The sequence below is a fragment of the Spermophilus citellus genome, assembly GCF_964194105.1.
Source record: "Spermophilus citellus genome assembly, chromosome: 5".
Taxonomy (NCBI): domain Eukaryota; kingdom Metazoa; phylum Chordata; class Mammalia; order Rodentia; family Sciuridae; genus Spermophilus; species Spermophilus citellus.
The window spans coordinates 42,012,814-42,038,705 of NC_138186.1; the positions used below are offsets into that span (position 1 = coordinate 42,012,814).

At 35.1% G+C, this 25,892-nt stretch overlaps 2 protein-coding genes and 1 pseudogene across 3 annotated transcripts; 1 reads left to right on the forward strand and 2 right to left on the reverse strand.

Annotated features, from left to right (window-relative positions):
- The first annotated feature begins 311 nt into the window (after nt 1-311).
- Nucleotides 312-1,289, forward strand: LOC308649843 (heterogeneous nuclear ribonucleoproteins A2/B1-like; annotated as a pseudogene). The gene has a single exon. The product of its transcript is annotated as a heterogeneous nuclear ribonucleoproteins A2/B1-like (transcript).
- A 7,647-nt stretch (nt 1,290-8,936) lies between these two features.
- LOC308649841 (olfactory receptor 14J1-like) lies at nt 8,937-9,899 on the reverse strand (the record flags this gene model as incomplete). The annotated part of the gene is made up of 1 exon (XM_081295694.1): nt 8,937-9,899. One exon carries the CDS (start codon nt 9,897-9,899, stop codon nt 8,937-8,939), a length of 963 nt encoding a protein of 320 aa, XP_081151820.1.
- Nucleotides 9,900-21,688: 11,789 nt separating this feature from the next.
- On the reverse strand, nt 21,689-22,654 carry LOC308649839 (olfactory receptor 14J1; the record flags this gene model as incomplete). Its single annotated transcript, XM_081295691.1, has 1 exon — nt 21,689-22,654. One exon carries the CDS (start codon nt 22,652-22,654, stop codon nt 21,689-21,691), a length of 966 nt encoding a protein of 321 aa, XP_081151817.1.
- Between the last annotated feature and the right edge of the window lie 3,238 nt (nt 22,655-25,892).

Below are 25,892 nucleotides of genomic sequence, written 5' to 3' on the forward strand. Positions count from 1 at the left end.
AGTCTGGATTACTTCATTCCTATGGTGGGTGTGAACTCAAGGACAGATAAATCTGCCTAATTTGGGGAAAAAAGGTAATCCCATTTCCCTGAGATTAGTGAGGGGAGAGATTAGGGAGAAGCAAGTCCAAGTCCATTTTAAAAATAAATTGGAGTTAGTTGGAGGAAGGTTCTAGAAAAGCAGCGGCAGTAGCAGCAGTGCTGGTTCTGTGTAGAGGTGCTCTTCAGTGGCAGTTCTCACTCCAGCGCCAGGAAGAGTCCGGTTTGTATTTGTTTGCCGAGATCTCTCTTATCTCACTTGCCTGCGGGAAATTGGGCTGAAGCAACTGAGTCCATGATGGAGAGAGAAAAGGTACAGTTCCGTAAACTCTTCATTGGTGGCTTAAGTTTTAAAACCACAGAAGAAAGTTTAAGAAACTACTATGAGCAATGGGGAAAACTTACAGATTGTGTGGTTATGAGGGATCCTGCAAGCAAAAGATCAAGAGGATTTGGTTTTGTAATTTTCTCATCCAAGGCTGAGGTTGATGCTGCCATGGCTGCAAGACCTCATTCAATTAATGGCAGAGTGGTTGAGCCAAAACCAGCTGTAGCAAGAGAGGAATCTGGAAAACCAGGGGCTCCTGTGACTGTGAAGAAGCTGTTTGTTGGCGGAATTAGAGAAGATACCGAGGAACACCACCTTAGAGATTACTTTGAAGAATATGAAAAAATTGACACCATTGAGATAATTATGGATAGGCAGTCTGCAAAGAAAAGAGGCTTTGGTTTTGTTACTTTTGATGACCATGATCCTGTGGACAAAATTGTATTGCAAAAATACCACACCATCAATGGTCATAATGCAGAAGTAAGAAAGGCTTTGTCTAGACAAGAAATGCAAAAAGTCCAAAGTTCCAGGAGTGGAAGAGAAGGCAACTTCAGAGGAAGATCTCATGGATACGGAAGCGGAGGTGGATTTGGGGATGGCTCTAATGGATCTGGAGGAGGACCTGGACCTGGCAATTTTGGAGGTAGTCCTGGTTATGAAGGAGGAAGAGGAGGCTATGGTGGTAGAGGATCTGGCTATGGAAACCGGGGTGGGGGCTATGGAGGTGGTTATGACAACTATGGAGGAGGAAATTATGGAAGTGGAATTTATAATGATTTTGGAAATTATAACCAGCAACCTTCTAAATATAGTCTAATGAAGAGTGGAAACTTGGGTAGCAGGAACATGGGGCAACGTGTGGTAGAGGAAATTATGGTCCTGAAGGAAGTGAGGGTTATGGTGGGAGGAGCCAATACTGAGCTTCATCCTATTTGCCTTGAGCTTCATTGTATAAATGGGAGAGGATGAGAGCTCAAAGGTAATTGAACAGCTTCAGGTTATCAAAATAACAATGTTAAGGAAATTCTTATCTCAGTCATGCATAAATATGCAATGATATGGCAGAAGACACCAGAGCAGATGCAGAGAGCCATTTTGGGAATGGATTAGATTATTTAATAACATTACCTTACTGTGGGGGAAGGATTGTAAAAAATAAAAATAAAAATAATAAAAGCCTTTGAGACAGTTAAAAAAAAAGAATTCGAAAATTTGAAGAAAAATCTAGAGTGGATCATTATTATTATTGTTATTTTTTATACTTTATTATGTTGGGAGAAGGAAGGTTAAACAGTTTGAAACACAGAGATAACCAATATTTAATTTAAATTTTATTCCTTCTAATTAATTTTCATGTCTTATGTAATACTGGATATATTCATCTATTTGGACTAATTTTTATTTTTCATTTTAATATTAATAGTAAAATGCACTTAAATTAAAAATGTGCATTGTTCATTTTACCTTTTCTAAATGTATGATTTTTTTCCTGTAAATGAACTCACGAATTAGGAAATCTTGAGTACAGAAAAAGTAACAATGAGTTTTGGCCTTTTTCATGGCAAACAGTTGAGAAGAATTTTCTGTCCTCATGTGTTTAATTTGCTTATAGAAATGGCAAACAAAGAATAACTCAGTGGATCTAAGAAACTTAAATCAAAGAACAGATCCCTGGGAAGATAGAAAGTGGTTGGTTTTTAATAGGGACTGTTTTTTTTTTTTTTTTCTAGTTCTGTGAGAATGGGTGATGGGGAACAGCAGTGAGTGACCTTGTTATGGAAAATAGTCCAAGAATTATATCTGAGCTCTCTCTTGATTGGGGCTAAACTTTTAATTATGCTTTAAAAATATGAAAAAAATTTTGCCTGATTATTGACTGTTTTCCAACTGCAAGACAGAAAAAGCGAGGTCAAGCTCTGGTAAGATTAGTGGAATGAGCTCAGGGGAACACCTACATCTGTGTATTGATGGTAGCTGGTATCAGCAGTTGCCTGGTATAGATACCTGCCTTGGAATTTTGTTTTTACTTTCACAAATGCTATGATTTAGGTAATAGAAAGTAAGGAAGGAAACTCTGAAAGAAAAAGAGCAATGGACCATTGGAGGTACTGAGCCAGTATGGTATAACTACTTTATCCCAGGCAGGTTAATTGATGATTTAGACAAATTCAAGAAGATACATGGGGCTGAAGAAATATCTGACATATCTTTATTGATGGATAGGAGAGCAGAAATTCCTGTTTATCTTATGTACAAGATTATAACAAAGTCTGCAGCATGCCAAATATGACTTCATGCGTTATATAAGACTACACAGGGACTGTTGCTTCTGACTTCCATAACACATTGCTCCTGACTTCCATAACACATTGCTTCTTGGGCATCTGGATGAGGGAGCCTAATAAACTGCATTTACCTTATAGACAATATTTCTTTAATCCAGGGTTTCCAGGGTCAGCATCATCTGGTAAGAGTAATTAAATGGAATGTGATTAGGTTCAAGTTTTAGCAGCAGCAGTTCTCTTCTCTGCATTGTGTAATCTCCACCACTCCCTAAAATCAGCAAGAGGCAGAAAAAAAGGGGTAACCTTTGGTTCCTCTTTTAAATATCTGAGTAGTCAAAATAACTAATCTTTTCAGAGTAGTGTGAATTTTACTGAAGGCAATGATATATTTGAGAAATGAAGCCATTCATAAAAAGAAAAATAAGTTGACTTGATTATAAAAGATGAGGCAGAATCAATGAACTAAAAAATAAAACTAACTTAAAATAAGCTTGATATATATATACCCAGTGGGTGAGAACATTGATAATGTGAAATAAAGCAAACATTTATAACAAATAACAATAGACGAAGGCAATCAAGATAAAAATTTACTGAACTGGAATATATGTCCACTCTCAGAAAATGTTTGGAAACAAATGAAGAAGGGGAAAGTGTGAAGACCAACAGTAAGAGATATGTTGTATAGACAAAACAATGATAGTATATAATAATAGAAAAATCTAGAAAGAAGGCAAAACAGTAGACAGTATTCAAAGAAATAATTGAGAATTTGCAGAATAAATGTAGTGCAAGATGCATTCCCTGAGAAGAAGACTATAACCTGAAATTTAGATTGAAGGATGTTTACTGATGTACTGTAGAAGTGAGGATCAGGAAGCAGGACTGGGAGGGAATGAGCCACAGTCTGCTCAGTATCAGTCTCAGCTGAGCCCCCAGGGTGTTAGGTATGGGAATATGGGTAATTTGGAGTTGTCTTCAGTTATACTGCCTGGGGTTAGGCCTTTATAGTGGCATTGGTTGGCACTGGGTGAAGGCACGCATGAGATGGGTGTGGCCATAAGTGAGACAGCTTTCTGGAGCTGAGGTAATCCCCATTGCAGGCTGGATGCTGAGGACTTTTTGTCAACAGCATTTCCAAAATCCTTTATAAAATGCTCTTGGAATGGATTCATGGACCCAGTGGTTCTACAGCAAACAGAACCAGTCCAGATTCCCATTCCAAAAGAGAGAGCTTACTTGTGTGTTACTTAGGTAGCACACTGGCTTTCCTATTAGCTTCCAATAAACCTTTTTAACTTCTAATTTTATTAAACAAAATGTATTTTCATTAGTAATGGAGACACAATTTCATTTTCTCTTTGGATATTATTTGTTCCTATAACCATCTGTCAGATGAGGAGGTGGAGGGAGATCACACTGTAATTTTATTTTAACAGGGAAATTTTAACATAAAGAATTATAAAACAATCATGAAAAACTGGAATACTGACAGATTGGATATAAGTAAGTGAAGAACTCTAAGGAATATAGGAATAACCAAAATAAGAAACAATCACAAAACCCAGGGAATAGAGTACTCAAGAATATGCATTCCCTCCTGAAGCTGAGATAGAGCACTCAAGCTGTTGGGACCATTCCTGAATCTGACTGTCTGATATAGAATCCCCAGGAGGAAGATTTTGAGATGATGATTAGGATGCAGAATACTTATTAAGGAGTACTTTCTGGGTAAAGTTTGTATAGGCAAGGGAAGGAAAGAGTAGGACTGGGCAGAGAAAAAATTTATGTTGGGATGCATTAATAATGACTGCTAAATGGAGTTTTGAAGCTAGCTCAGTCCAAATTTGGGCTGAGACGGCAGGCTGTTTTAGTTCTGTGAGCAGTCAGTGGATGAAGGTAGCTCCAAGAAGGAATTGGCCTTGAGCCAGGAAACTCTGTAGTCAAGACAAATCCCTGAAGTGCCAATGTTTCTCATTATTGTAATCTGGCCGTTGCACATTCATAACTTTATGATTTCTTCCTTACACATGCATTCAGAAACTTTCACAATAGCATTTTGCACAATTGCTATGAATCTGAAAGAACATAAGTGTCACTCAACCACCTATTGGATAAAGTTATTTGTTGTATTTGTTCAGTGGAATACTATACAATGATGAAAATAAATAAATGATAGCTAATGCAAGGAAGCTAAATAAAATGTACAAACAATATTGAGGTAAAGATACATAATAGAATAGAAAGCACACAGTATGTTTTCATTTATATAAATTTCAAAATCAAATGATAATTATATATTTAAGGGATATACATTGGTAGCTTAATACATTCAAGAAGACAAAGGGATAGAAAAACACAAAAGGTCAGATTAGTGATGATGTTTTAAGAGATTAGGAGGACTGGGATTAGAAACAGATATTCAGAGGATTCAGGTAAGGGCTATGCTCTAATTCTTCTTTTTTTTTTTTAGTTTTTTGAGGAAAAAAATATCTTAGACTCAAGTCCATTTTATTAATTATATGTTTCTATAATCTCTTAACATTCAAGCAGTATTTACGGTTAAATTTCACATTGAAGATAAAAATTATTTGGCTTAGGGAACAGAAAGCTGAGTCACTTGCATCCTTCATATCAGATACTGTATTTTAAACAGTTTCTAGTAGGCTCTAATTCTTGACTGGTGATGTGCCTTGGTCCACAGTTTTATTATGAACAATTATATGTCCCTAAATTGAATAACCTAGAAAAAATGAATAAATTCCTTGACCCATTCAACTTATTAACATTAAATTATGAAGAAACAGGCAAGGTAAACAGAGCAATAAAGCGGTTAGGGGACAGAATCAGTGATAAAAAGCCTCCCACCAAAGAAAGGCCCAGGACCTGATGGCTTCACTGCTGATTTGTTCTATAAAACATTTTAAGAAGAACTCATATAAATTCTTCTCTAACTTATCTAAAAAACTTAACAGAAAGGAACACCTTCAAACTCATTTTAGAAGGCCAGGATTACCCTGACACAAAGCCACATGCAGGAGGAGGAAGAGAAGAAGGAAGAGGAGGAGGAGGATGGGAGGAGGAGGAGGATAGGGGAAGGAGGAGGAGAGGGGAGAGGGAGGGGGAACAGAGGGAAAGAAGAAGACAAAAACAACTGTATAGGCCCATTTCTCAGATGAACATAGACACAAAAATCTTCAACATAATAATAGCAAACTAAAGTTAACAGCACATTAAATATCATTCAAGCCCCACGTGGTAGAGTACGCTGGTAATCCCAGAGACTTGGGAGACATAGGCTGGAGGATCAAAAGTTCCAGGCCAGCCTCAGTGACTTAAAGAGGCCTCAGAATAAAAAAAAAAAGTAAAGAGATCTGGGGATGCATCTGAGTGGTAAACCACCCCTGGGTTCTATTCCCAGTATAAAAAAAAATCATTCATTAACCTCTATTCAATATAGTTCTGGAAATCCTAACCAGAGCAATTAGGCAAAAGAAGGAAACAAGAGACATATAGGAAATGCAGTTAAATTGACTCTGTTTCATAAGTTTAATTGATTGTGTCCAATAGAGGTAACCTTTCTTTTTTTATAAGAATAAAATATTTTATTTAATGCTATAGCTAAGGCTGCCTAACAAAGCAAATATTTGTTAAATGAATAAATTAACAAATGGATGAAGGAATGTGGAGTTCTCAGTTCTCTCAAAACCCAATTATGTTATTTTTTCATCTTAACCAATTAGGAGAAGGGTCTTTTAACATAATACTATAATAAAACTGTTCATGTGAAGTTGCCAAAGAACAATGGAGCTCTGTGGCAGAACACAAGTAAACCTGGTAGTAAAATGTATCTTCTTACCTAAGAAACTGAAAACAGAGAAGAAAATGAGGAGAAAAATCGCTTCTTCCTTTCTTTAACTGTAATAATAAGAAAGGTAAGACTGAGCTAGTTGAAATGTAATGTGTAAAAAAGTGAATTTAAGACATTTTATTTGGGACTCCAGTTGTTCTCACCTCCTCCTTGGTCATAAACGTCAACCTAAACCCTCAAATTATCAGGTTATACAATTCAATACTACTTTTTTGGCCTCTTCTTTCTATCTCCATCAAATTGTGAAATTCTCCAATTTTAAGCCCTTATTTCCTTTCCCTTTTTAATTAAAAAATGAACTTATTGCAGAAATTTGGGTATATCCCAAGTCTCTTGGAATGGAAGATATTCAAGCTTGTGAGCCCAGATCCTAGAAACTGCACCAGCAATGGCACTGATGACACTGCTGAGCTCTACATTTTCCCCTTCTGATGCTGAGACTGGATTCCAGGCCCTACTGTGACTGCTCCCCAAAGCTGAATAACTTGTCCACTGACTTGCGTAGAAAAGGATGCCACAAAATGCATGCTTGCTCTGACTGCTCTTGTGTAAGGTGAACTTTCAAGTCAGAGTCATATAGTCATATAGTCATATAGTCATATAGTGCTACAACCAGGTTCTATGCCTACATTCTAGGTGTAAGGGAGCCTGGGGAAGTGGGCTTTTGTTTTCTCACTTGGGAGGTAGCAGGAGCAATGCAGAAATCCTCATAATTTATGATATAGTTCAAAGACCCTTGGTAGTTGCATTGTATGCTTATCTTGAATAGATAGTGAGTCAGTCAGGTTTTGGAAATCATACAAATTAGGGAATGTTTTATTTTCATAAAGATAATTAGCAAAATTTTTGATTTAGAGCAAACAACAAAACTTTTTGGTACTTATTGGAAACAACAAACAGGTTTCACACAGCACAATATTTTCCAAGTTAATTTGTACATTTTGAATGACTATTGGCCTCAAGACAGACAATATTTACTGAAATGAGTTAAGACATTAAAAATTTATCTGTGAAAGTAATAGAAGACAACAAAAATGTAGAGTGGCTCTTCTACTCAAATATGCAGTAAAATCAATACAATATTGTTTAATTTGCAAAGAATATTTATATATAATAAAGAGAGTTGAAAGAATAGAATATTAATAGAAATTTATGTATTTATTTTATAATTCTGTGGGTTAATTAAAATAATAGGTCAGTGAGAGAAAATTTCAGAAAATTATGTTAAAAATATTTCACTGGGATGAAACTTAAAAAGAAACAAATATAATTCACATGTTATTGTTGTCTGCTTGAATGGCCTGAGAATAAGGAGGTAAAAGAGCTAATTGTGAGTCATTTATGATAATGTCTTAATTACCTGAACTGCTTAAGTTTTGTTACCACAACATTAACAGCTCATATTCAGCTTGCTTGCTATAAGGTTTGCATAGAAAAAAGGCTTGAAAATTTGAAATACAAAGGACCTGAGAAAATGTTTTTGCCATTATAAAACAGAATTGTAATACTTATAAAGCTTTTCATAAAATAAGAAATATGTAAAGCTAAAATGAATAATATGGAAAATAAGTATTGTGAATGTTTAATTTCTTGAGATATCAAATATTTGAAAAAAATTACAAAAGGTAAAATATTGCTATTATTTTAAAAAGTCCCCACAATTTAAATTCTGTATCTGTATTTTTGTGTTGCAGGCACCTGATATGACTTCAATCAGCTAATAGTACTCTATGAATATTTGCTGCATGAATTAACAAAATTGTGGTAACAAAATGGTAATAAAATTATCAAATATTTTTGGAAAGAAATATGGTCTCAAGAGCACCGAACAATTTGTGCACTTTGATTTCACAACCCATACTTTGAAATTATAAAGAGCTTCTGCTTTCAGCTTTACTTATAAGAGTGAAAAATTGAAAATAAGTAGCATATGTGAAAAAGGTAAATGATTACTTGTATTTTCAGATGAGTTTAATTGAATATGATGCATTAAAGAAAATTAGCATAGTAAAACTATGTGGTTAAACATAGTAATGACCTACAAATTTAAACCAGTATGAAAAACTGGTATATATGAAGATAAAAATTAAGATGAATATTTAAACTTAAATAGATTAGAATGAAAATAGTTGACTTGTTTGGTGGGTGAAACTGTGGGTAAATATTATCACTTTTTATTCTTATTGTTGTAATTTTATTTATACAAAAGTTTTTAAAACATATGCTATGATTTTTTTTTCAAAAAATATTTCAATGAATAAAATGTTCAATAAACGAAGGGAAAAGTTTATTCAATGACAATGGTTATATTACACGTTTATCTACAGGAAGTAATTCTATTGCTTCATTAACTTCACAAATTGAGGGATCCAATTACCAAAAAGTTCCTTGCATATAATATTGAACAACCACTAACAACAGGACAAAAGTGTATTTTTCCCAGTGAATTCTCTGTCCAAAACTAAGTTTCTTAGCTCACCCTTCATGGCCTCATTCCTCAGACTATAGATAATAGGGTTGAGTGTTGGGGGTATTACTGTGTAAAAGATAGATACCATAAGGTCAAATGCAGATGGAGAATCTGAAGTTGGTTTTAGATATGCACAGATGCCTGTAGAGAGAAAAAATGAGACAACAAAGAGGTGGGGCAGGCAGGTGGAGAATACCTTAGAGCGGCCTTCAGCAGAGGGTATTCTTAGAACTGTGGAGAATATGTGAACATAGGAGAGGGCAATGGAGACAAAGCAGGCTAATGCCACCACAGATATGAAAGCAGCTACTCCAATCACTCCTAGGTAATCATTGGAACAGGAGAGCTTCAGTAATTGGGGGACATCACAGAAAAAATTATGTATTATTTTCACCTTACAGAATGTGATAGAAAATGTGGCTGCTGTGTATAAGATTCCTGAGATGCCTCCACTCACCCACACAGCTATCACAGCCCACCTACAATTTCTGGGATCCATGATGACCTCATAGTGCAGTGGGAAGCAAATGGCTGTATAACGGTCATAAGACATGACTGTAAGAATAGCTACCTCAGTCCAGGCCAAAGATGTGAAGAAGAAAACCTGCAGTATGCACTGGCCATATGAAACATAGTTATCATCCATCAGTGAATTGTCAATGGCCTGGGGGACTGTGACGGAAATGAAGGAGAGGTCCAGAAGGGAAAGTTGCTTCAAGAAGTAATACATTGGAGATTGGAGGTGCTGGTCCAGTGTTGTGATGGTGATAATGATGAAGTTTCCTGTCAAAGCCACTAGGTACAACACCAAGAAGAGCAAAGCATACAAGATCTGCAGTTTGCGATCATCAGAAAACCCCAAGAGGAGGAATCCATTCCTTGTGGTTATGTTTGTCATAATCATTTGGAAAATGCAAATCTGGTAGCAGCTGGAAAATAAAAGAATTTGGGAAATGTAATAGAAAGACACTAAAATAATCATTCATCCTGTTCATCCATTCATGCTTTCAACCATTTAAGGACCTATTATTTATCAGCTGTGTCCTAGATGTTGGGAAATCAATGGTGATAATACATATTTCTTAAGCACATAGAGCTTACAGTTTACCTCAGTAAACTAGTAGTTAGAGTGCAAAACAGGTCTTATTAAGAAAAAGTCATTGTGTTTGCCCCAGGGATAAATGCTATTCCATTTCTACATGTGAAAACTTTTGCTTTGTTTTTCACCAAAAGAAACACAATAATGAGCTCTTAGGAGTTTTTGAATAGTGGATGAATTACATTTGAGCACACTGGCTAATTTTAGTAGATGAAATGGCCCTTTTTAGAGGAAAATTTGGACATTAAAACATGGGCTTGTTGTGGACCAGTGATCCCTGTTTTCATTCTAGCAAACAATATGGTCATTACAGTGAGAAGCCAAGAGCCAAAATGGATAGTGTTATTGCTCTTCCAATTAATATTGTATCTAATGGACATGTTGAAATCAAGAGCAAAAATACTTTACACAGTAAATACTTAAATACCACTCACAGATTAAGTGTCTAATTTAATTACATGAGATATTTTCTGATTCTAACAACTTCTATTTATATCTTCATTTTATTGAACTTGTTGAAGCTATCAAATAGTTATTGATCACTTATTACAAGCAAAGACACTTGTAAATAAAGAGCCTGAATGCTTGGAGGTGGTTTTTAAACATGGAAGGAAAAATACTCAAATACACAACTTCAGAAAGATATTTGTGGAATAAAGCAATCTACATTTCAGAGAATGGAAAAACCAAGTTTGGGTTCATGACCTGGGCTTTTGATCTTTATGAGATGGAAATATCTAAGCATTCATTCTCCCCTTAACAAAATGAACATTGGTATGTGAGGACTGATGAGACATTAGTAATGATTCTCTTATATTCCTGCACATTTTTCCTTTCATCTCTTAGTACTAGGAAAACTGGAGAAATTGCTCTATTAGTTTCTGTGGACCTTAATCTAAACCACATGAAATCTCACTGCGCGCGCGTGTGTGTGTGTGTGTGTGTGTGTGTGTGTGTGTGTACGCAATTCATCTTAGATATCTGGGAGAATCCTAAGACTTGTGGTGAGCACTCCCTCTCCATTCCTTATCAGTCTTGTATTAAACCATCTAATGCCAATCTCTCCTGTTGACCACCCAGACTTCTGCTGCCTCTCTTTCATGAAACTTCTCTTTCAAAAAGAATGCATCTAAGGATCATATTTCTATATCCTGCTGCTTTTAGACTATAATAAAAATGGCTGTTAAAGTAACAAAATGAACATTGGTATGTGAGGACTGATGAGACATTAGTAATGATTCTCTTATATTCCTGCACATTTTTCCTTTCATCTCTTAGTACTAGGAAAACTGGAGAAATTGCTCTATTAGTTTCTGTGGACCTTAATCTAAACCACATGAAATCTCACTGCGCGCGCGTGTGTGTGTGTGTGTGTGTGTGTGTGTGTGTGTGTACGCAATTCATCTTAGATATCTGGGAGAATCCTAAGACTTGTGGTGAGCACTCCCTCTCCATTCCTTATCAGTCTTGTATTAAACCATCTAATGCCAATCTCTCCTGTTGACCACCCAGACTTCTGCTGCCTCTCTTTCATGAAACTTCTCTTTCAAAAAGAATGCATCTAAGGATCATATTTCTATATCCTGCTGCTTTTAGACTATAATAAAAATGGCTGTTAAAGTAACTAAATATTTTAAACTTGTTTTAGTTGCCACAGTTGAAAGCCTCGTTTCTCTTACTCTGTGAACATGAATTCCAAATTTAATTTAATCTCCCTATAGTGTCTTCAAATTTTTTGATTTCTTAGCATCTCATACCACATAATAGCAGAGAAAATTAAGAGTGAAGTTATACTTCTAACAGAATTTCTCTAGTCCAAGTTCTGTTTTATTGTTCCATTTTCCCCTGTACTGGTAAAATTATAAACAGCATGATTAACCATACTTACTTTTGATTCATTTAATATTTTAATCTGCAAAATGTACATATGTAGTTATCAACAGACTGGGAAGCAAAAAAATAATAACCATCTTGAGCATTCATTTTAATAAGACAGACACCGTATTAGAGTGCAGCATAAAAATATGTCATTCACACAGGTATTTTTATCTTCTTGGAGTTAAGCATCTTAATCTTCATTTATACAGGAAAAAATTAATGCCCAGAATGCTTAAGTAACAGAATTGAGGTCGAGTTCCAAAACCTTGACCTTTGTAGTTCATACCACTTTCTTACATCTAAAAATCTATAAAAATTAATTGAAGGCATGAAGGAATATTGGATAAAAAGCCACAATTACATTCAGGCTTATTATTCCTACAGACACCAGAGATTATTTCAAGATGCTTTATTTATTTAAACAGATAAAATATTAACCTTTCCCAATTTACTGGGTTTCCTTAAGTGGCTCATTATTTTAACACATTTATGTGAATTAAATATATGGATTTTATTATTCTGCTTATTTTCTGAGAACAAAAATTCCTTCCCTGAAAGAATGATACTCTTGCTTTTTCCAAACTCAATTTGAAGAACATAAGGTTCTGTCAAAAATTTCATAAAAGCTTACCCTCTTTCCTTACCCAAGATTGGACAACTCACCACAGGTATCTTTTGTATGCAGTAGCTCTTAAAATTGATCATCAACTTCTCTGACACTTCTCATCTGTAATCACACATATTTTAAATATATGTCATTTCCCTTGATAATGTGTGTGTGTGTGTGTGTGTGTGTGTGTGTGTGTGTGTGTGTGTTTTGGAAGGGGACTGGGGAACATCTTTCAAAATGAAAACTTGAACTTAATAATAACTAATTAATAAATATACTTCATTGTCTCTACCCCTGGGACTTGGATTCATTAACATTTCCACACAAAGAAATGGTTTAGTAAGCGGTGGTTGATGTTTGTTGTCCCTGCCTTAATGGTTCTCAAACTTTAGTAGGCATGTGAATCACCTGGAGACCTTGTTAAGACACAGGAACCTAAGAACTACACTCAGAAATTCTGATTCAGAAAGGCTCAAGTGATCCCCAGGAATTTGAATGCCTACCATGCTCCCAGGTGTTGTTGCCGATCTGAGTACCATGCATGGAGAACCACCTTACTAGCTAAATCATGTATTTCTAAAATAAACAGGAAACATTGAACTTTAAAAAAATGAATATTTAATTTCAGTCTTCCTGGAATATTAGAAATAAATGTTTATGTTTGAAATTTGCTGAGAGCCATTGCCAAGTAGGAATGATGCATGGCAATTTCTTTGTCAGCCTACTCCATGTTGCTTAGAGGAAGGACTCTCCATTGTGGAAATGGGCTTGCCTTTGGACCTAGGTCATTTGCAGTGACATTGCATGCATGCTTGAGTAAGGTGACCTTGCTCAAGGACCAGGGAGGATCCGGGTTTAGGGCGGATCAGGTTTTAGGGAGTATCTTGCTCCTTGGGTTTAGGGCAGTTCCAGGTTTAAGGTGTACCCTGCTGGGAATAGGGCATATCCTGCTGCCTCAGGCACACCCGCTCCTTGAGTTCCCGTTGAGTTCTCACGGGATTCAGAGAGTATTTGGGATTCAGAACGTGGATTTCCCCAGAACATGTGTAGAGTGCCGGTGTGAGTTCGGGAATAAAGAGTTGCTGTTTGAATCTACAAGGTGTGAGTGGCTCGTGATTTTGTGCCCAGCCAGACTGCAGCAGAAATTGAAGCCTACCTACTGAATCTCAGGTTTTGAACAACTATTTTGGTCATTCATTATGATTAGTAACAATAATAAAAAAACAAAAGTCTACAAGGCCATCCTAAAACAAATGTAGCAACTACCTGAAATCCTCTCAGGTGGCCCAGTCTATTAAAATTTATTATTGAAATCTTTACAATAACTTTCAAAGTAATTGAAAATAAATATAAGCCCACAATGTACTTCTGGTAATTTCTGAATTCTCTTACCATCTTTTATGGACATCTTTAATATTTTTTAGAAATGACCATGTGGCCATAGATTTTCTCTAAAGCTATGTGGATACATACTTGTTATATTTTAAAGGCTGCATAGCATTCTGTTCAGATTACAAATACAGCTTGCAGGTTTTTTTTCATTTTTTAAACAAGTTTTATTGAGTGCCTGTTTTGAATCATGCACTTTTCTATTTTGTGTTGTTTCTATTTTGTGTCATAAATAACATTTTTCCATGTTTTTTTTAATGCAACCATTATTCCATTCATGTAAACATATAAATGGCTCTGTTAATATTTTTCTTTATTATAAATAAAGACTTGTGCTAGCATGATCAGTCTTATAAATATTGTATTTTCTAACAGTTGATCTTTCCTTAAAATTAAATTGAGATGAGGTTATTGTAGAAAAATTTTATAATTTTCAAATATTGACAATTTTTTTAAAAAAAATTATCATGAAATGTTATATTGCTCCCAGCATTATTTTCCCTGATCTCACCAACACAAGGAATTTATCATTTGTTATTTTTGTGCTAGATAATATAAAACATATTGTGTAATATGTAATCATATAGCTATTAAAGTCAGATTGCTCAAGTTTGGATTCTGGTTCTATCATTTACTTTTTATGAAGAAACTTTGAATAATTCATCTTTCTGAATCTTTGATTTCTTATCTGAATAAATGAGCATATTGATTAGACAATTCATGAAGAGTGTTCAGCAGAGACTCATAATTAATTAGGCACTTAAGAATAGGTGTTATTACCATTGATGTTTTATTTAAAATGTTACCACCCAAAATTTTTACAGAAAAAGGAACATAGGAAACACTTTCTAATTTTTTTTAGGAGGCCAGTATAAACTTGAAAACAAAGTTAGACAAAAACAGTGTACACATAAATATAAAAGGGAAAAATAACTTTGTACCAATGCATATAGAAAAATTTGATAAAATTTAACATCCATCCATATAAAATGATTAAATTACTTAAAATTGAAAGGGGGACTTTTGATCTGACAAAGGGAATTCTAACAGAATCTATGGTATTCATAATAGTTAATAAGGAAATATTTAATATTTTTCTTGTGATTATAGAAATAAGAATGACCACTAACAACATTTCTTTTTTTTTCCTTTTTTTATTGATTATTTAAAGCATTGCATAGTTCATGATATATCATCTTTCATACATTTGACTCAAATTGTGTTTTGAACTCCCATTTTCACCCCAAATACAGATTGCAGAATCACATCTGTTACATATTCACATTTTTACATAATGCCATATTCGTGACTCTTGTATTCTGCTACCTTTCCTATCCCCTACTATCCCCCCTCCCCTCCCCTCCCCTCCCATCTTCCCTCTCTACCTCCCCTGCTGTTGTTCAATTCTCTCCCTCTTTTTCCCTCCCCCTTGCCCCTCATAACCTCTTATAATTTTATGTATCATTGAAGGTCTCCTACCATTTCCATGTGCTTTCCCTTCTCTCCCCGTTTCTCTCCCCCCATTCGTCTTTGTTTACTGTAGTCTTTTCCTCCTGTTCTTCCTTCCTGTTCTGTTCTTAGTTGTTCTCTTTATATCAAAGCAGACATTTGGCATTTGTTTTTTAGGGCTTGGCTGGCTTCACTTAGCATAATCTGTTCTAATGCCATCCATTTCCCTGCAAATTATATGATTTTGTCATTTCTTAGTGCTGCATAATACTCCATTGTGTATATATGCCACATTTTTTTTATCCATTCATCTATTGAGGGGCATCTAGGTTGGTTCCACAGTCTAGATATTGTGAATTGTGCCGCTATAATCATTGATGCAGCCATATCCCTATAGAGCGCTTTTTTAAGGTCCTCTGGGAATAGTCCGAGAAGTGCGATAGCTGGGTCAAATGGTGGATCCATTCCCAGCTTTCCCAGGAATCTCCATACTGCTTTCCAAATTGGCCTCACCATTTTGCAGCCCCACCAGCAGTGTACAAGTGTACCCTTTTCCCCACATCCCCGCCAACACTTATTGTTGTTTGACTTCATAATGGCTGCCAATCTTACTGGAGTGAGATGGTATCTTAGGGTGGTTTTGATTTGCATTTCTCTGATTGCTAGAGATGGTGAGCATTTTTTCATGTACTTGTTGATTGATTGTATGTCCTCCTCTGAGAAGTGTCTGTTCAGGTCCTTGGCCCATTTGTTAATTGGGTTATTTGTTATCTTATTGTTTAATTTTTTGAGTTCTTTGTACATTCTGGATATTAGGGCTCTATCGGAGGTGTGAGGGGTAAAAATTTGTTCCCAGGATGTAGGCTCTCTATTTACCTCTTTTATTGTTTCTCTTTCTGAGAAAAAACTTTTTAGTTTAAGTAAGTCCCATTCACTAACAACATTTCTACTGGACAGTTCAATAGTATAAGAAAAGTCACGAAGAATTTATAAAATTTGGAAACAAATGACATGGTTTTGTGCATCAAAAGTTATAATATTCAGAAGTAAATTTAATAATGCACAGAAAAACCTTTCCAAAAATAATGAAATTTTACTTAAAGATTTTAAAGAACACATAAATATTGATATTGCCTTGATAGTAGTTGAGGTGTTGATATATTTAGTAAGTTAATTTTTTCTTTTTTTGATATGTAGACATAGTGAAATTCTTGATAATTTAAAAAGATGATGTACTGATTCTGAAACTCATGAAGAAGTGGAAGAGTGTAAAATACTCATAAAATGTTTGAAGAACAAAATAAAGATATTTGTTTCATTAGGTAGGTAGATTTATAAAGCATTATAATTAGGATGGCTTTGTATTAACAGAGGGCTAGACAGATCAGTGTAAGAGAATAAAGGATTCTGAGTAGATTTTCATAAACACAGACATTGTTCTTCTGTAAAGTGTATTTGGACATTAGTTAACCATATTTAAAAAATTAACTGAAATCTATCTGACTTTATTCAAGAATCAATTCCAGGTAGAAAAGAGATTTCTATAATAAACCCAAAACTTCAAAACATACCTATAAGAGATTATCTTTTTGCCTTTGTGTGTAGGAATAATTTCTTGATTCAAGAAAGCAAAGTATTTACCATAAAGGAAAAAAAAAAGATTCCAGTAAATGACACAATAAAAAGATGTGCACATCAAAAGAAACTATATTGTCAGTGGAATATCAAGCAATTGAATGGAAGAGTGACAGAAATGAATGAAAGAGAATAAAAGCTGTATAATGATTGAATTTATACAGAAAAAATACATGCAAATCCATGAACATTTACAATGAAAAGCTTAACAAAACTGTCACTTTCTTAAGTGACAAAGGTTTGATATTATCTATCACTCAGACATAAAACGGGTGACATCCTGTTTGTGGCAACACGAGTTGAGCCAGAGGACATTATGTGGAGTGAAATAAACCAGGCACAGAAAGAAAAACGTTCTCATTCATTTGCAAAAGCTAAAAAGTAGATTATATGGAGGTACAGAGTACAATAGAGGTCAATAGAGGATGGAAAGAACAAGGCAGATGAGGAGTAGCTAGAGGGCGGATAATGGGCACCATTACACAGTCAGAGGAAAGAAAGTAGTTTGGATGCTATATGACACAGTAGGGCAATCCTAATCTACAACAATTAATCCTACATTTCAAAGTAAGTAGATGAGAAGAGTTTGAAGGTTCCCAGGCCACAGAAATAATAATATTTGAGGAGATGGAAATTCTAATTGCCTTGGTATAATTATTATAAACTATCCCACAAACAGGTACAAATATTATATGTCAATTAAAGAATAAATAAAGATGCAAATAATTCCTATAAATTGATGAGAAGAAAATGACCCAAGTGAGAATGGTTAAATTCCAAAAAGCAGTATCAAGTAGCCACTAAACACTGAATAAGGATTTTTAATGAAAAGGGAACAAGTAAATCAAAGCTACAGTGTGGTATTTGTTTTATACCTCTAAGTATTCTCAGAGCAATGCTAAGTTGGGTGAGTATGTAAAATTATGTGAACTCATAGAGTCATTGATGGCATAAATTGCTAAAACTACTTTAGAGAATACTTTCCTATTGCACAGGAAAGTATTAGCTGTAAAAGGGGAAAACTGTGACCTTTATGGGCCATTTAAACAGTTAGTTTAGTGGGGACGGGAGAAGAGAGAAAGCAGCCTGAGCTCCTTGGGGAAAAAGAACTGCATTCACAGTGAGTTACATCTTCCAAAATTATTCAAACCCATACTAAAAACTATTAACAATGATTGTTTTGAGTTGGAATATGAATTTGAGTTGCATTTACTTTTAATATCCCTCCTTAGAATAAACTAAAATGAAAAGAGCCACAGAAGAAGGAAACCTATTTATAATGCTGCGGATTTTTGGTCTTAAATTTACACCACCCTCAGGACATCTTACTAATATACCCCTGTCCATGTGTACTTCAAAATGGAATGTGTGATCACTAATGGGCTGAAAGTGTTCTTTTAAGTTCTTCATGGGCAGAACCTAAGTTTGTGGATATGTGCCAATTTAAACACATGGTTTGGTATGATAATCAGAATAGCAACTCAATAAGGGTATGAGAAGTGATAGGATGTGTTGTTGTGTACATACACATTTGCTTTTCACAAAGGAACTGAAGATTTCTCATGCTAAAATCAGGGAATTGCAATGATACATTGAGAACACATAGGGGATAGGAGAATGTGAAAGACAATTCTATTATGAGACTTCAAGTCTAAGGAATGTATAATACCCATGAATAAATATATTCATGGATTCAGGGATTCATCAAATAGTCTTTAAATAATGACAATAAAAACTAAACATTGTAAACTGGGGTAGGTTAAAATAGTGGATAGTCATTAAAAGATTTTACATGTATAAATTTTTTATGATATTATAACAAAGGAATTTACTGATCATTATATACATTGATATTACAAGACAATATTATATATATATAATATACATATATACATATATATATATATATATATACATACAAACATGCACATCAATAGAAAGGTATTAAACAATACATTCATAAGTAGATAACATATATTCCAATGATTATATGGTTTTCTTTTAGACTTTTGTTTTGTTTTGTTTTTTGTCAAACTATTTTATTGATTGTTTAAAGCATTACATAGCTCATGATATATCATCTTTCATACATTTGACTCAAATTGTGTTTTGAACTCCCATTTTCACCCCAAATACAGATTGCAGAATCACATCTGTTGCATATTCACTTTTTTACATAATGCCATATTAGTGACTGTTGTATTCTGCTACCTTTCCTATCCCCTACTATCTCCCCTCACCTCCCCTCCCCTCCCATCTTCCCTCTCTATCTCCCCTGCTGTTGTTCAATTCTCTCCCTTTTTTTCCCTCCCCCTTGCCCCTCATGACCTCTTATGATTTTATGTATCATTGAAGGTCTCCTACCATTTCCATATGCTTTCCCTTCTCTCTCCGTTTCTCTCCCCCCATTCGTCTTTGTTTACTGTAGTCTTTTCCTCATGCTCTTCCTTCCTGTTCTGTTCTTAGTTGCTCTCTTTATAACAAAGCAGACATTTGGCATTTGTTTTTTAGGGCTTGGCTAGCTTCACTTAGCATAATCTGCTCTAATGCCATCCATTTCCCTGCAAATTCTATGATTTTGTCATTTCTTAGTGCTGCATAATACTCCATTGTCTATAGATGCCACATTTTTTTATCCATTCATCTATTGAGGGGCACCTAGGTTGGTTCCACAGTCTAGCTATTGTGAATTAATAGAGAGCCTACATCCTGGGAACAAATTTTTACCCCCCACACCTCAGATAGAGCCCTAATATCCAGAATGTACAAAGAACTCAGAAAATTAAACAATAAGATAACAAATAACCCAATCAACAAATGGGCCAAGGACCTGAACAGACACTTCTCAGAGGAGGACATACAATCAATCAACAAGTACATGAAAAAATGTTCACCATCTCTAGCAATCAGAGAAATGCAAATCAAAACCACCCTAAGATACCATCTCACTCCAGTAAGATTGGCAGCCATTATGAAGTCAAACAACAATAAGTGTTGGCGGGGATGTGGGGAAAAGGGTACACTTGTACACTGCTGGTGGGGCTGCAAAATGGTGAGGCCAATTTGGAAAGCAGTATGGAGATTCCTGGGAAAGCTGGGAATGGATCCACCATTTGACGCAGCTATCACACTTCTCGGACTATTCCCTGAGGACCTTAAAAGAGCGCACTATAGGGATACGGCTGCATCAATGATTATAGCAGCACAATTCTTTTAGACTTTGTTTATTACTCATTTGGAAATTTTTCACAAGTAATATATAACCTGTTTAAATAATATCGGCTTTTTAAAATGTGCATTTGAGAAAAAGAACTGACTGTTGAAAAAGCTCCAGGACTACAAAATATGGCACTAAGAAAGTTTTTGTCATCAATACCATCTTCATACTGGAAGAGGAGAAATGTACAACCTTTAAAAACAAGCATCCAGGCATGGTAGCACATGTCTGTAATCCCAGCAGCAAGGGAGGTTGTAAGTTCAAGGCGAGCCTCAGCAATTTGTTGAGGCTTTAAGCAAATTAGTGAGATGTGGTATCAAAACAAAAAGTAAAAAGGACTGGGGGTGGGATCAGTGGTAGCATGCCTCTGAGTTCAATCCCCAGTACAAAACAAAACAAAACAAACAAAAACCAAATAAACAAATAAACAAACAAACGAACAAAAACAAAATAAGCAAGACTCTCACTTCATTCACGTGCATGCAGGTGCTGATGTCATAAGCAGAACCATTAATCCCAAAAGTCATAAAATGTGCCATCTTCCCATTATTAGTAATTTATATTCACATTATTACTAGAACATGTACTTTGATGTTCTTCAAGTATGAGAGAATCAGTCCAGTTTTATACTTTTGTGATTCACATGTGCTTTTAAAAAAGAATGTTAAAACATTACCCCAAAATGAATCAGACTTTTAGATCCACAGTATTTGAGCTTATACCCTCATGGATTTGAGCTGTTCATACACTATTTATCTTTGTTCTGTTTCACAGACACAGAAGGCTGCCTGCCTAACTATAAAAATACCTTTTCAAAATCTTTTCTGTGTCAACAGGGAGAATACAAACATTTTTAGTAATGGAAAAAAAGATGCCTGATGGCTATTTCATCAGTAAATTGTAGACATATATTCTCATTTATATGGATGACAAACACACATACAAACTCACATTTGGGAAACAATAGTTTTTATTGAGAGGCATATATATGGGCTGTGACTCAGAAAAAGCTATTATAATATTTAATAGAAAGGGAAATAGTAAAGATACTGAGTAGGAAGTGCATGAAAATTTCTTACACACACTAGAGATATTAGTATCACATAAATAAAGTTGAATTTCTTAATAGCAATCTGATATATAAAACCAGCTTTATGCTGGCCATGTCACAGTTAATTTTACACATACATTATTTTTTATTTCAAAGGAATTCCTAAAAGTTGCCTTCAAATAACACTTAAATTGGAGGAAAGAAGGCCAAAGTTCTTAGAAGCAACACATCTTATATTTTGCATAATTATAGTTTAGGAGAACACAAAGAATAGAAAAGTTGAATGGGAGTCCTGAGAAGAAATGAAACTCACACCTATTGTAGTCAGAAATATAGTAACAATGCTCTTTAATTTGCACAACTCTTTAGAGTTTAAACATTGCTTTAAAATACATTTTTCTCTGAGAAAATTCATCTTTTGACAGCACCTTCTTCAGAGCTGCCTTCATGGCTTCGTTTCGCAAGCTATAGATGACTGGATTGAGCGTTGGAGGTATTACAGTGTAGAATATGGAGAACATAAGATCCACAGCTGATGGGGAATCTGAAGGAGGTCTTAGAAACTCAAAGCCTGCGGCTGAGAGGAAGAAGGTGACTACGAATAGGTGTGGTAGGCAGGTGGAGAAGACCTTGGTCCTGCCTTCTGCTGATGGGATTCTCAGCACCACTGAGAAGATCCGAATGTAGGAGAGCACAATGGATATCAGACAGATAAATGCTGTTGAGGTTGTGAATGCAGCCACTGCAATCTCATTCATGAATTCATAAGAACAGGTAAGTTTCAACATTTGAGGGACATCACAAAAAAATTGATGAATAACTCTTTCCCCACATAGAGGAATGGAAAAGTTAACAGTTGTGTGCATGAGCCCAGAGAGGGCCCCCGCCATCCACACAGCAATCACTGCACGCCTGCAAGCACTGGGATTCATAATGGTCTCATACTGCAGTGGTTGACAGATGGCAACATACCGGTCATAAGACATCACTGTGAGGATTGCCACTTCTGATGAGGCCAGAGCTACGAAGAAGAAGACCTGAAGAATACACTGACCAAGGGAAATGTACCCACTGTCCATAAGTGAATTTGCAATGGACTGTGGTACTGTGACAGAGATGAAGCAGAGGTCCAGAAGAGAGAGGTGCTTCAAGAAGTAATACATGGGAGAATGCAGACGGTGGTCCAAGGTAATGATGGTAATAATGAGGAGGTTGCCTGTTAAGGCCAGAAGGTATATCACCAAAAAGAGCAGTGCATGTAGAACCTGAAGCTTATGGTCATCAGAAAACCCCATGAGGAGAAATCCACTCTTTGAGGTCAAGTTTACCATGTTCACTCTGATGATTCCAAATTCAACTCTGTTTAGGAAGCTGGAGTACAGTTAGAAAAGAATGTATGGCATTTAACCTAACCATATGTCACATATCTCAGTGTCCTCATCCTGGAGCAAATGATATGGCAAGATAAATTTGTCATCCTTATGATTATTACATTCAATTCAGAAAAAAATCTTTAGCTATTATTCAGAAATAGAAACTTTAAATGTGCTCAATAAGTCATGAGAGTTTTCTGGGGCAGAACTTGAATGCATCCAGGAACAGCCCAGAGGCAAATGTAGGGATGTCCATTCAAAGAACAGTCATATTTCTTGTTACTGAAAGACTATTAACATTTTATTAAGATTGCATTTGGTTGGAATGAACTTCACAGAACAATCTTGTAGAGTGAAATAAAGCTCAGATTGTGATATCACACTTTATTTCATAAATATGTATAATCATTACCTGTCAACTAAAAATAAATAAATTAAAAAATTGTAACATGCAGGTGCTGCTAATACCAATATCAAATCCTGAGCTTTGGAACTGGAGAAAACTTGCAACTGAGTGATGGTGCCTTGTCCTCAGACAATACCTTTCTACTTTTAAAACTGTAATTTAGGAAGACTTGGGGTAGGAGATTTTCAATTAAATTCATGTGAACAAATAATGACATTTTCTAGAATATACATAATTATTTCTATGAGATAGGCAAGATTCTATGTGGAGGAATATATGTCTTTCAGTATTATCTGTGTGACTTCCTCAATGAGAAAAAAAAGCCTTTATTTTTTCCCCTAGAATTTGATATACATTAGATAGTGGGTTCCTGTTTCTTAAAATAACTGACCAACTAAATAAATAAGCCAACTCTTGATCCTAATATACCATAATTATTAGAGCAGCTAGGTGATACTTTTTCTGTGTTATTATAGTATAGTAGAATAACTCCTCTGAGTACTGGAATCATTGTGATGTGATATTAACCTTTTTTTCCTTGTATCTCTGTCTTTTTTTTTTTTTCAGTACTGGGGACTAAACCAGAGCTTCACACAGGCCAGGAAAATGCTTTACCATTGAGCTATATCCCCAGCATTACATTTTTTTTCCTTTATAAATCTGTGGACTTGCTGAAAGGTCAATTGGTATAATTATTACTTAGTTTCTCCTACATATAAGTGATTCCTTCATTGCCTCTGTCCATTTGTCCACCCTTGACAATGATAGCTAATACAAAGAGTAATAATTAACTGTTTAACTAAGTATCTACGTGTCTGATTTCAAATCTGTGCATCCAAAAACTTAGTGATCAAGTTACTTGAATCTTGCCTTCAGAAATTATGGTTTATTCCATTTGTTAATCCCTAAGCAACAGCAAAAGGTGAAAAATCCATTAAATTAGCATCTTAACTGTTTTTGCTATGATTTATTTTGAAAATCCTCTAAAACTAATCTTTAGGATACATGGTTTTCCACAAGGAACAGTCTCAGGTCCCAGTCCCCAGCTCACACAATGTGATTAGGGGAAGGCAGAGCTGCACTTCTTCAAAGGGTTTCTGTAGCCTTCTTGTTCTTACTATTTTCCTGTTCTTCCATCATGCATGACTATCTCCATTGCTGTAGATGCTAATTCCTGGCTTGCCCTATACCAAATATTGGATGGTAGCTATGAATTTTTTTTTTGTTTTTGTTTTATTTATTTATTTTTTAGTTGTAGATGGACACAATACCATTATTTTATTTATATATTTTTATGTGGTGCATAGGATCAAACCCAGTGCCCTATATGTGCAAGGCAAGCACTCTGATGATGATCCACAATCCCAGCCTGATAGCTTTGGATTTTAAAATAAAATATGAATGTATTAAAGCAATTAACTCATGGTTTAAAATTTATTGTCACTGTTTGAAAATCAAAGCATCATCCATTTTCCACATCTAATATATATTATTGATGTAACCCAAGAAAAATCTCCATCCTTTAACCATTCCATTATGGAGTTTTTCCATAGGAGAAAGGGAGAGGAAAACCACAAGAAGAACTTTGAATACTCTCACATACATACAGAAAGATGTGGGTGCGTGCACCCCCCCCAGATTCTCTTCTCTACCACTTAGACGAATACATTTTAATTTTTAGCATCTCTGTAGAAATAGAGAATAATTTCTATATCTTGGTTCATAATTGGGAAATTTTATTATTTGCAATTGATTAGTGCATCTCTTCTCAAATAGGAAGGAGGGGAGATGTATGTATGGAGTTTCACTTAGGATTAAGGAAGCTACTATGGGAACACATAAAATTTTCATTCAATTCTTTCAAGTCATGTTGCATTTGATCCTTTATTTTATAACAGAACTAAAACTATTTTTGGCGAGTTTTGTGATTTCTTTCAACATTATTTTCCCCATCACTATCCACTTATATGCAGTTTGTATTTTATTATATAAAACATTTCTAAACTTTGTCCACCTGTTTTTGAATTTTAAAGTGTTGAAGCCTTTTATTTTCCTGAAAGTAGTTCTATTTTAAGTAACTCAACTCTTCTGATTAATCACAGAAACTTCTGCAAATTTAGCATCAAAGTCTCCTTTTTGCCACTTTACTGTTATTTCCTAGGAGTTGGCATTGCCAATCATTCAGATGAGAAAATTTAGGTAATTAAGTCACTCAATTTCTTACCTAAATACAAATGAAATTACCTCTGCCCTTTCTGCTTTCCAAGTCAATGACTACCCTTGTGCTCAGTTTTGCTCTATCTCAAATGTTTGCCCTAATGCAGTTATTCTTTCTCTCTTTGTCTCTCTCTGAATACATGTGTGTAAATAAAATCTCATGTCAAACTCCATTAAATAATGTTGATTTACTGAGAATATTTTTAGTGAACTAATTATATTCATCATTATGTAATGTTTATATATACACACAAATACATGTTTATACATCAGATTTAGATAGATATAATTATTTTATCTCACCTCTTCTAAAGAAAAGATCCTTACTAGACATGCAGTAATTTCTTATAGTCTTCCTTTTCTTTATTGCTGTTCTCCTGAACACTATACTATAGACTATAATAGTCCATAGTCTGTGTACCTTTTTTTTTTTTTTTTGGCAGGGGTTACTGAGGATTAAACTCAGGTGCACTCGACCACTGAGCCATATCCCCAGTCTTATTTTGTATTCTGTTTAGAGACAGGGTCTCACTGAGTTACTTTGCACCTCACCATTGCTGAGGCTGACGTGGA